This window comes from Staurois parvus, unplaced genomic scaffold (genome assembly GCF_062004578.1).
Source record: "Staurois parvus isolate SC_StPar_1 unplaced genomic scaffold, SC_StPar_1.0 ptg000350l, whole genome shotgun sequence".
Classification (NCBI taxonomy): Eukaryota; Metazoa; Chordata; class Amphibia; order Anura; family Ranidae; genus Staurois; species Staurois parvus.
This window is the reverse complement of record NW_028318146.1, coordinates 5,347,544-5,360,489: the sequence shown is the minus strand read 5'-3', so window position 1 is coordinate 5,360,489 and position 12,946 is coordinate 5,347,544. Positions and strand designations below refer to the sequence as shown.

Sequence of the window (12,946 nt, the reverse complement as noted above, 5' to 3'; positions counted from 1 at the left end):
ATCCGGCCACCTGAAAAGACGCAATTATAACCGATCGGCAAACTAATGCTTCTCTAACACTTCTTGAGAGCGAAGCAGCATATTGCATGGTTGCAGACAAAGGTATCTCACCAGCCCGAGCGCTGAAAAAGACCCCTTTCAGCTGCTCGGATTTAATTTCAGCACCGCCCCGCCCCCCTGAGCTCCGGATTGGCTGCCACCCCTGGCAGTATTACCATACTCGCTGTTCTGTGTGTGTCAAGCAACTACTTTGAAATAAGTTTGCAGACATTGGAAGGGGGAGCAGTTCTGCTCTGTGGCATTTCTTTACCTTTCTTCATAGGATTTGGATTTTTCTTCACATCAAGGAGGAACAAAGGCGTTGACCCTAAATCTTCAATATTCAGTTTCTTGTGGAAATTGCATGCTTGATTTTTGCAGCCGACTGGAGTCTGGCAGCGTTTCTCGTTGGAGTAGCTGGATCTTAAAATATCTTAAGTATGGAATGTTTTGAACGTCTCTTAGATTTCTGCAAAACATTTAAAAGATCAATGCCTTCAGTGCAATGCATTACAGCCTAGGAAGCCTAAATTGAACCTCAGGGTTTCCACTAGTAGTTTCAAGTTTGGCGTTTTTACCGGCAGCTATGGCTGGAGTGTACAGCTCTACCCTGAAGACCCTGGAAGACCTGACCCTGGACTCCGGCTATGGAGCAGAGGACTCTTGCAGGTCCCTCAGCCTCTCATCCTCCAAGTCTAACTCGCAGCCACTGGCATCTTCCCAGCATCGTGGTACCTGGTGGTACTACTCTGGCTCCATGAATAGCAGGAATAGCAGCTGGGACACCATGAACTCTGCACTGACAGAGGACCCAGACTTGGTGGACCTTTTCTCCAGGTGCCACCGGCTTCCAGAGCTGGAAGAGTTCCCCTGGACAGATGAAGACATTGGCAAGCTGCTGAGGACTGGGAAAGGTGACAGTGGAGTCAGGTGGGACTTCTCCCAGGATGCTGTCAGGAGGATGTCCATCTTACTGAGGAGACCTCTGATCAGGATTTCTAGAGAAGCTCAGCGGCTGAGTATCCTTCATGCCAAGTGCACCCGCTACGAGATCCAGAGCGCCATGAAGCTCATCCTGAGTTGGGCGCTCTCCCAGAGTTGCACCTTTGCCACAGTTCGGGCAATGTCTCTCTACAGCATGAGTGCTGGGGATGGCCTGAGACAGGGCAAGTCCGCAAGATGTGGCCTGTCATTGTCTGTGGGCAGGTTCTTCAGGTGGATGGTGGACACCAGGATATCTGTGAGGATCCATGAATATGCTGCCATCTGCTTAACGTCCTGCATGGAGAACCTTTTGGAGGAGATCAGGAACCGTGTAGTGGCCAGCCAAGGTACTGATGGAGCAGAGATCTCTCTGGATGCCCTGGAAATGGCAATCAACAATGATGCAGAGCTGTGGGGGGTTCTACAACCCTATGAGCACTTAATTTGTGGGAAGAATGCCAATGGTAAGAGACCGACTACATTTTCTGTCAATGTTGAATGGTGGTCAGCATGGTCTATTTGGCACTTAGTTGCAGGTATTGCCTGTATGTTTCCAAATCAAAACCATTTATCATACATTCCCTTTGTTCTGCTCCCTACTGTGGACATATACTAACATTATCCTGGCTTTTAAAGTGTTAATGTGTTTTAATTGGTTATCAGGATAATGATATCGGGATGCAATTCAGTCACAACCAGCTCCTATACAGGTTCAGCAGGAGTGTCTGTAATTGTTTTTCAAGATGTTTGCCAACTATGTAAATGCTACTTTGTGTATATATATAAAGCCGCTCAGTATTTTCATGCATTCGCTAAACTTTTATTTCAATTAAAGAGGTTCTTCAGCCTTGTTTTCAAAAATTAAAACTCAGCAGCTACAAATACTGTGACTTTTAATGGCTGACTTAAATGAATAAACAGACGCTCACCTGTTCAGGAATCAAGCGCTGTCCTCGCCCGAGCCGGTTCTTCATCGATCTTCGGGTCCCCAGCATCTTAACTGTGGGAAGCTGGATGTGACTACTTGTGGCTGCACTGCTGGCTCCCCACTGTGCATGCCTTGTGAAAGGACCTGCAACCTTCTGGGACCTTTAATGTGTCCCAGAAGGTTGCAGGCAGGGGGTGGGGGGGAGACTGGTGGAATCACTGAGGCGATCCAACCGGAAGCGGGAGTACCTTTGAAATTTGGATACCCACTCCCCATCAAAAAAAATGCTGCTATGTTCACACGAGCGTACTTAAACACACACCTGCATGAGGACCATGTTTGCCCGTATACACAGATGTTCCATGCATTTGTGTGCAGGACAGTCCCGTTCATGTCAGTTGGGACAGGGGCTGCATGGATACAGCTTGACATCCATATGGGTCCTGAATGCAGACTCTGTGTGTTCAGGGACACATCCCTGCACAAATGTCAAACTGGGAGCAGTGACTGTGTCCCAATTTACATGAATGGGACTGCCGGCACGGGATGCACAGAACAGCTGTGGGCAAGCATGGTCCTTCATACGGGTGCACACTTCAGTACACCCATGTGAACGAGACCTCACAGAGTGTTATTGATTATGCACCAGTTTGTACTAACGCCAATCAGATCTATATTTACTGTACAGCGCTGAGCATACCCTTTGGCGCTATATAAATACTGTATAATAATAATAATATATTTACTATACTCATATTAGAGAGCAGCCTGCATGGCTGCTACATTCTGCACACTGCTTTGCTCTCTGCTTGCTGAAAAAATCCCATTAGCACTATACTTGAGTGTTGCAGACGTTGCATGGAGTAAAAAATCTTCTGTTTTCATGTCAGTGACCATGTGTGTTCCACACATGGTCAGTCAGTGTCACTAGCTGTGTCTGCTGCAGAGAACTGTTTGGATATCAGTGGGGTGTGAGTACATAGACTGTCATTCATATACTAGTGTGGTTCTTGTACAGCGAGGGTCAGCAGCCAGTAGATCGCGGCCAGTTGACTGGTAGGTCGTGATCTGGGCTTGCTGATCCACCATCCCAGAGAATTGGAGCTGTAGTAGGGAGCAAGAGCCGCATAAGCCGATTCCTCCTCTGTAGTGCCGGCTCCTGTCCCATGTGGAGTAACACCAACTGCACTCCACCTCTTATCCCGGCTAGTGATCTCCAGAGTGGTGCCAGCAGCAGGAAAGAAGAGACATTCAGGTCAGTGTGAAGCAATACACTGGTCATAATAGGATAGGGCTGCTTTCACACTAATCTGCTGCGGTTTACCCACTCCACGGGTGCAATGCAGTGTACCTGCAGCTTTCCTGCGCTTAGCCATATTTATTTATTTCTGGTAGTTATACAGTGCTGTCAATTTACGCAGTGCTTTACACATATATATTGTACATTCACATCAGTCCCTAACCCTCAAGGGGTGTACAATCTAAGGTCCCTAACTCACATTCATACATACACATATTAGGGCCAATTTAGACAGGAGCCAATTAATCTAGCAGCTTTTTTTTGGAGTGTGGGAGGTAACCGGAGCACCCAGAGAAAACCCACGCAAGCACAGGGAGAACATGCAAACTCCATGCAGGAGGTGCCATGGTCAGGAATCGAACCCATGACCCATTTACTGCAAGGCAGACGTGCTAACCACTAAGCCACTGTGCCGCCACAGACTTCTAATATATTCTGTGGATTTGGCGCACTTTCTGAAAGCACACCAAAACTCCAGGAGTCTATGGCAAAGCACAGCTAACCCAGGAAAGTCACAGGTGCACTGCGCTGCACCCATGGTGCAGGTAAATCGCAGCACATCCGTGTGAAAGCAGACTTGTAAGGGGCTCAGAACAGTAAGAGTTAATTTACATTTGCAGTTTTGGGGGGTGGTAAAACCCCATAGTTGAGACATATTTTTGCCACCCCCGTCCTAATGAAACCCAATTTAGCTGCAGTGGCATGGATGTATACCTGTTGCAGGCGCAGTAGGTTGGTGGGCGTAGCGCCTGCCAAGCATAACCCATTCAAGTAACTGAGGCCACTCTGCAACCTTGTGCAGTACAGCAAACAAGGAGTTAAAGCAGGCTGTGTTGTGTTGCTTTCTTACCACCTGTTTTAACCCCTTGCACCCTGCAGAAGCATACAATTGTGGGGCGCTTGGTCCTATTTACTTGAATGGGTCACGTTTGGCAGGCAGTATTACCCACCAAAAGCAACAGGGGGTTTAGGTACTGCAGCTCCATGTGTACACCTTTGGCTGCTGCCTCATCTGCTAAAGGGGGTAGGGATTGGGAGCAGTAAATCCGCGACTTAACCGCAGTGTTTTACCACCACTCAACATTTACATGTGAACAAGCCGTACGGATGCCATGGGCTCATTCACAAGTGCAGCAGGCGCTGCTGCCGCTCTGAAAAGCGATCCAAGTGTTGACAGGTGGTGAGATGGCAATACGTTTCCTTCTCATCACCTGATTTTAAACCCATGAATACCGTGGAGGTTTAAATCAGGTGTGAGGAGGCAACACTGTGCCCGGTGACCTTTGACTTCTCTCATGTTGTTCAGGTAGATCTCTACCTCTTTAAGGTTAGGTTCACACCTATGCAGGTTGCGTTTGAGATGTTTTTGCATTGCGTTTTTGACGCATTTTGCACTTTTTTTTTCTCTTTTTTTTTTCTTGTTGCTAGGCAGATCTAAAATGCATAAAAAATGAAGCAAAAACACAATACATGCTTTTCTGCAGTGTTTCCACTGAAGTCTATAGAAACAAAAACGCAACTTATTGAGTTAAAAAAAAGTCCCTGACCCTTTCCAAGAAACGCACCGGGTGAAACGCAGAGGTGTGAACATGTCCCATAGGAATTCATGTTAAATGGACTGTACTGCGTTTCTGCAAAAAACTGCAGAAAACACTTAGGTATGAACCTAGGGTAAGGTTGCCCACCCCTGGCGTACAGCATGTATCATCCACAACAGGACCCCATTCACACTTTGAAAATTTTTTGGCGTGTTTCTGTGGGTTGTGCATAGGGCTTTCCATTCACTTTATTGGGCTGCAACATACACGCCAAAGAAGCTCCTGCGTCTTTTCAAGTGTGGAGCATTGCGCATTTTTTGGTGCATTTCAGGTGCATTTTTAGCGCGTTTGTTGCACAGCAAAAGATGCAACAAAACGTGAGTCTGCTAACCATGTTTAGGGTGCAATTAAGAATTAATGGCACCCAAGTGCGTTTTGCTGCAATTTTAGCATGGTCTGGAATTGCCATCATGCATCTGCCTGCAATTTCAGATATATGAAGTGTGAATAGGGCCTAAGGCAGTGTTCATATTTGGGCATTCCGAAAATACAGGCAGAATCACGTGAAAGACGCGCTTGCTGTGCCATCATTGTATCCTAATGGAACCCCAAACGTGGTGCAATTTTTTTTTAACGTTTTTGTCGTGGCATAACACGGAACACCAAACGCTCTCGGCTTAATGCCAAAAAATGGTACTTGAACTTCTTTGTGTTCTTGTCACTCAACAGGCAGCCTAGTCAAGTCAATAGACTGTCATGCAAAAAAAAAACAACAAAAGTGCACTAAAATATGCAGCACAAAGCGCAATGCGTTTCTAAGCTCAGATGTGAACATAGTTTTACTTTTCAAAACCAGAAAGCTTTAAAAGGGTTGGTCCAGCCAAAAGTTTGACTTTAGCTTTCGGAAAGTACCTCCTATCGAGTTTCATCACCTGCCGAAATATTGTACCCCTTGGGGGCTCTGGTGCCTGGGCCTTGATGACAGCATTCACAAGTTTGCCCACGTGTGGGTGACATTACTAAGAAGTCTCACCATCTCCTAAACTCCACATAGGGGGTGTGTGAACTCTCACCATAATATATACCATACTTGTACATCATGGCACACTTACCCCTTAAGCTGGCCATAGGTTGAATGAAAGATGGCCGACTCTTCCGCCGTGGGCCATTGTATTCTGACTACCAGTGTTAGCAGCTGTCAGAATACCTGAACAGTGCCTGCATCTGATTGCACGCAGGTGGTGTTCTGACCACAATTTGCCATCTATGCTGTTATTTCATTCAAAGAAAGTCGGGAAGATTGGTGCTGACAGGGTCAGCCACTAATTGAATTTCAGCTGGTTTATTAGTGTGCCCCTCTGCAGCAGTGACAGATCCAGGATCCTGCTGCTGATCTATCCTACTCTGTCCAATCGCTGGCAAATTCATGCAGGCTCCACCTCCGCAACATCTCCCAAAATACGTCCGTTCCTAACCCCAGACACTACTAAACAACTCATTCACTCCCTTATTATCACACGACTCCACTACTGCAACTCCCTCCTCACCGGCTTACCTCACCACAGGCTATCCCCCCTTCAGTCTATCCTGAACTCAGCGTCCAGACTCATCCACCTTACCAACCGCTCCTCTTCTGCCACCCCCCTCTGTCATTCCCTCCATTGGCTTCCGATTGCCCAACACATTAAATTCAAACTACTAACACAGACATACAAAGCTATTCGTAATACTGCCCCAAACTACCTCACCGACCTGATACCCAAATACCACCCAACCCGTACTCTTCGCTCCTCAGAAGACCTCCTACTCTCCAGTTCCCTGGTCTCCTCCTCCCATGCCCGACTCCAGGACTTCTCCAGGTCGTCCCCCATCCACTGGAACTCACTACCCCAATCCATCAGACTGTCACCTACCCTCCTCACCTTAAGGCGCACCCTGAAAACCCATCTCTTCAGGGAAGCCTACCCCGCCCTCACCTAACAGCCGATCTCCTCTACTTCTCCTACCACTCCATCCCCCACAGCCATTTCCTCCTGTACCACTATCCCCTCCCTCCTAGATTGTAAGCTCCAAGGAGCAGGGCCCTCGAACCCCTCGTGTATTGTATTGTTACTGTATTGTCACCCATTGTAATGTACAGTGCTGAGCAAACTTTTTGGCGCTATATAAATCCTGTATAATAATAATAATAATACTCTGCAACATCTGCTGGCATTCCAAGGACTCCTATTTGGCCATTGGATGGCTATTGACCACGTCAATGCAGTGCACAGCAGATACATCCCTGGCACCAGCTCTATTCTCAGCATGCCAAGAATGAACCACGAGATACGCTACACCCTGCATGTGGGGAAAAAACTGGTTGTATTTGGGGGGAAAAGTTTTCATATCTCAATAAACTAAAAATCTTTAGCTCTTTGCAGTTTTTACAGCATGACTTTAGCTGTACTTTAAGATCGACAATCAAGCATAGGTTGACTATTGTAGGAAAGAACTCAAATGTACAAGGTACCTCCAGACACCACAGGGGAAAAATAAGATCCATCTGTCACACCGAGGTGTCCAAGTACAATGAGTTGTGAGTTCAGGTTGCCCAATTTGTCTACCGCCCCGTCTTCTGCATTTGCAGCTTGGAAGGGGAAGTGGAGGGTAAAAACACGGTTCAGCTGTTTTTTTTACCACCCCTAACTACAAGTTTAAACAAGACCTTGGAATCTTCAGACAAAAGAAGCTAGCAGGTTATTGGGTATCTCTTTGGCATTTATCAAAAACTAAAATGTAAGTTTGGGGTTGAGCAACCCCTGAAGATAAACAGATGTATTGACTTGCATTGCATTTTCTAAGTTCTTTTTTTGCACAGCTGTATGTGACGATAATCACATCTCTGTCGCCAACAAATCAACAGATCCTGGATTAAACTAGCCTTCTACCTATTAAGAACTGTGCAGGATTTTACATGTTTCACCATCAGAAATGGTACAGCTACTTTCTGCTCATTTTTGCTCCAAAGCTGACCCCTACGCAGCCTTGTTGTGGCACAGATGCAACTGATCCGGGAATGAGCATGGGAATTATGGGGGGAGAGTCTGTGCTTACATTTTCTGAAATCAAATATTTTCCAACACACTATATGGAGAAAGAAAGCAATGTAGACTTCAGCAGAGCAGTATTTGGCTTTCCAGGCAGCAGGAGAAGTATTTATTTCTTTTGTACAAAGAGCTTTTTTGGCATATTTAGTTTCCTTGCTTTGCAACATTGAGGTTCTTGATTTGATTCACATTGAGGGTGCAGTTTGCATGGAGTGTGTTCTCCCCATGTATGTTTTGTACAGGTGTCTTTGCACAGTTGAAAACAGATACTGGTGGGTGAGTTGGTTAGCACATGGTTCTTTTTTTGGAACCATGCCCTTTTGTTTCTAGTTCCTCCTACGTTGTCCCACCTTTTTGATCCTACGTTTTTTACTATCAGAAGTGTTATACTACACTAAACCTTTCACCCATCCTCTAAACCAATGGTCTCCAAGCTGCGGCCCTTTCCTTGCCTTTTTTCAGCCCTTGGGGCACTATTTCTCCCACTGATATGAGACACCATTCCTTCCACTAACACCAACAGTGGTGCACTATTCCTCCTAATGCCAAAGTTGGGGCAGTATTCCTCCCACTTTCACCAAAAACTGGGGCACTATCTCTCCACCCAATACCAAAGATGGGACACTATGCCTCCCACTTGCACCAAAAACTGGGGCACTATCCCTCCATCCAATACCAAAGATGGGACACTATGCCTCCCACTTGCACCAAAAACTGGGGCACTATCCCTCCACCTAATACCAAAGATGGGGCACTATTTCTCCCACTGATATGAGACACCATTCCTTCCACTAACACCAACAATGGTGCACTATTCCTCCTAATGCCAAAGTTGGGGCAGTATTCCTCCCACTTTCACCAAAAACTAGGGCAGTAATCATCCCCCTAATACCAAAGATGGGGCACTATTCCTTTCACTGACACCAATGATGAGACATTATTCCTCTCACTGACACTAATGATGGGGCACAACTCCTTCCACTGACACCAAAGACGCCCTATTCTGTTCCACTAATATCAGGGATGGGGACTTTTCCTCCCACTGACACCAACAATGAGGCATTATTCCTCATCCTAATACCAAAAGATAGGGCAGTAGTCCTCCCACTCACACTAATGATGGGGCACTATTCCTCCCACTGACACCATGATGAGACACTATTCTTCCCACTAATATCAATGATGGGGCACTCTTTCTGCACACTGATACCGAAGATGGGGCAGTAATCATCCCACTGACACTATGATGAAACGCTATTCCTCCCCCTAATACCACAGATGTGGCACTCCTCCTGCCCCTGGCACCAATAGGGCACTATTCCTCCTCCTAATACCAATGATGGGGCGCTATCCCTCCCCCCAATACCATAGATAGGACGCTATTCCTCCCACTGAGGCCAAGACAGTTTCTACTCCCACTGCCTCCCCCCTAAAGTCTGAAGGACAATAAACTGTTTTTTTGTTTAGAAAGTTTGGAGACGCGTGCTCTAAACTATTTCATTTAATACTTTGGAAAATTTGTGGTCAAAAAATGTGCCATTTAGCCAATCTTTTATGTGTCTTAAAGGTGAACTCCAGGATTTTTGTAAAAATAGCCCTGCAGTGGGGCCCCTGGCAGTGCAAGGGTTAAATGCTCATTAAATCTCAGAGTAGAGGTATAAGGTGTAATACATATTCCTCACTCGTTCAGTCTTCCACCAAGCTGTGCTACCAGTCCACTGAAGCTTCTTTTTTTCAGTGCTTCAGCTGGCAGTTAATCTCTGATGTCCAACTGCAGGACCAACAGTGAGGATGGCAAGGACCTGCCCCCAACTCTGAACCCTGGAGAGGAAAGATGACCCAGAAGGAGTAAGAAAAGTACTGAAGGAATAAGAAATGTATTGCAGTTTTTTCCTCTACCCCTCAACTCCATGAGCAGTTACCCATGAACTATGGGTGCATTGGGAAACACAAGGATATTCGTCTGGCTCTGAGGAAGAGGACAACCTCGAAACGCGTCAGCCACCAGCTGTCTAGCGGTCTACAGTCCCCCACCAGACCACTTTCAGGGGGTTTTGGACCACATTTCATCCTTTGTGTGTCAGGGTCCGCTGCGGCGTTCGGTCCGGCGCATGCGCAGTTTGCCGGCTCGAGCTGGGCTGCGGGTGCTAGGTCCTAGCCGACCGCGGCAGAGACGAACTGGCGCATGCGCACTAGGGGCCGCGGGTGTGCCGCGCCTGGCACCAATGACAGCGCGGGGCGCGGTATTTAAATCCGCCCGGCACTGACACTGGTTGCCGTTTGGTCTATCCTGTGTTCCCTGCTCCTGTATTCGTTGTATTTGTTCGTTGCTGACCCGGATTGCCCCTGACTGTGCTGTATTCTCCTGCTATGACCCCTGGCTTGCCTGACCTCTCTCTTGGATGCCCTCTATTGGATATGATCTTCTGGTACTGACCCTGAGTGTGACCCGACCATCCTCTGCCTGTCGCCTTGTACCGCGCTGCTCTCACGGTAACCGACCTGGCCTGTCTGACCACGAATCCATCCATCCTGCTCGGCCCTTCCGCCTCTTCACATCAGGCTCTCATCTTGTAGATATCTCCAGCGGATCCCTCTACCACGGGTGGGTGTACTCAGAGGCTGCGACCTGGTCCTGGTCTGCTCCAAGTCCATCCCCACCATCAGGGGCTCTGGTGAACAAGCAGACCAGGACTTAGACTCTGCACTCTGGGAAATCCTGTCCAGTGAGTTGCCAGAGGTACCGCCAGGTGGATCATTACATTGTGACATGCTTTCCATTTGATTTTATTTCTCTTGTGAGTATTTTACTATTTATAAAAAAATCTCATTTTTAAAGGTAATGCACTAGGCCTGTGCGCCCCCTTTTTGTTTCCTATATACAGTTCCCCTTGGATTTCCCTGGTCCGTTAAGGGTAGCAAGGCTTTCATTCCTTTCTTACTCATATGGACATATTGACATTGTGAAGTCCACTGTCCAGCGCAGGAGCACATGCATTCGGTTGCTTTTTTCTTCTGTCCTATACTTTGTGTTATGTGTTCCGCCTTCCATCTCCAAAAGTTGGAAAGTCTAAAATTGTCTGTTTTTAAGGGATAGTTACTGACAGAAATAGTTTTCTGTTCTCTAAAAGTTGACAAAAGTTCAGTACAATATAAATGAGTAAAATAAATAAACCGCTTTATAAATCTGGTCTTTTTTTTTTACATTTGTACATTAACTAATGCTCATTTTGGGTATCTATGGGTTCTTTTAGGAATTACACCATCTTGAACAGACATTATCTTCAAAAAGAAGTCCTGCATATATTGCTCTTCTGCACGTTAAACACCTGGCACCTGGGATTTGTCCAAAACTGGCAGGACCACATCATTGAGCGGCGCAGTGGGAGTTGACGCGTTCCGCTTGTCTAACTCCTGTGCGTATCTTATCGCCATAAGTGTTTCCTATTATAAATCACCAATGGCCGCAGGCAGACAACTTATTAAAATGAGAATGTACGTCTGTCGCTTTCTACTGTAAATAAATGAGGATTATTATAGGGTGAACGGGCTAATTGTATAAAAACCTGCTTCTCCCCCCCCCCTCCTGTGTCACTATCTGTGTTTCCAGACACTGGCTGGGAAGTTTGAATATTAATGTATGCAAATTGAGAGCTGATGAGGAGAAAAGGTGGCAGAAGAGTCATTTAACAAGCTGGGCAGTGCATTGTGGATGTGACATATGGTGACTACACCGGTTGCCTTGCCAGAGCCCCTCCTCTCGCACTATTGTAGGCCTAATGGTTTATATATACTAATGGCAATGGGTTTTCTTTAGGCAACCTTGTGCTTTGTCCACTCAGGGCAAAGCAACAGGTTTGCTTGACTCCCCCAACATAAATTTGCCTTTCATTTGCTTCCCCACAACCTTGTTGACCTGCAGGCCCAAACCTGTGTCGAGCCCAATATATGTGGCAAAGGTGCCCATATTGCATTATGGGAACCAAGTCCAATGACCATCCTGCAATCACATTTCAAATTGTGTCTTGGCAACTGAAGCTGTGACGTTGACTTGTTGAGCAGAAGTTGAGAACCCGGTGGAAGATGAGCCTAGAGCAGGGGTGGGCAAACCTTTTGACTTGAGGGCCGCAATGGGTTCATATATTGGACCCGGGGGCCGGACCAAGAGTAGATGAGTGATGTGTATGTGTCATCCATAGTAAGTATAGTAATATTCCCCCATAGTAAGCATAGTAATTCATCCCCCATATAGTAATTCATCCCCCATAGTAATTCATCCCCCATAGTAATTCATCCCCCATATAGTAATTCATCCCCCAGTAGTAATTCATCCCCCATATAGTAATTCATCCCCCATATAGTAATTCATCCCCCATAGTAATTCATCCCCCATATAGTAATTCATCCCCCATAGTAATTCATCCCCCATAGTAATTCATCCCCCATATAGTAATTCATCCCCCATATAGTAATTCATCCCCCATATAGTAATTCATCCCCCATAGTAATTCATCCCCCCTATAGTAATTCATTCCCCATATTAATTCATCCCCCAGTAGTAATTCATCCCCCATATAGTAATTCACCCCCCATATAGTAATTCATCCCCCATAGTAATTCATCCCCCATATAGTAATTCATCCCCCATAGTAATTCATCCCCCATATAGTAATTCATCCCCCATAGTAATTCATCCCCCATAGTAATTCATCCCCCATATAGTAATTCATCCCCCATAGTAATTCATCCCCCATAGTAATTCATCCCCCATAGTAATTCATCCCCCCTATAGTAATTCATCCCCCCTAGTAATTCATCCCCCATATAGTAATTCATCCCCCATATAGTAATTCATCCCCCATATAGTAATTCATCCCCCATATAGTAATTAATCCCCATATAGTAATTCATCCCCCATATAGTAATTCATCCCCCCTATAGTAATTCATCCCCCCTATAGTAATTCATTCCCCGTGTAGTAATTCATCCCCCATAGTAATTCATCCCCCATAGTAATTCATCCCCCATGTAGTAATTCATCCCCCATAGTAATTCATCCCCCCTATAG

At 46.2% G+C, this 12,946-nt stretch overlaps 1 protein-coding gene across 1 annotated transcript in view; it reads left to right on the top strand.

Annotated features, from left to right (window-relative positions):
* The first annotated feature begins 246 nt into the window (after positions 1-246).
* ABTB2 (ankyrin repeat and BTB domain containing 2) overlaps positions 247-12,946 on the top strand; it is a 185,530-nt gene continuing 172,830 nt past the window's right edge. The window contains exon 1 of the mRNA XM_089684620.1: positions 247-1,487. Coding sequence (XP_089540746.1) covers positions 626-1,487 — 862 coding nt within the window. The 5' untranslated portion in view covers positions 247-625. The remainder of the gene's footprint in view (positions 1,488-12,946) is intronic.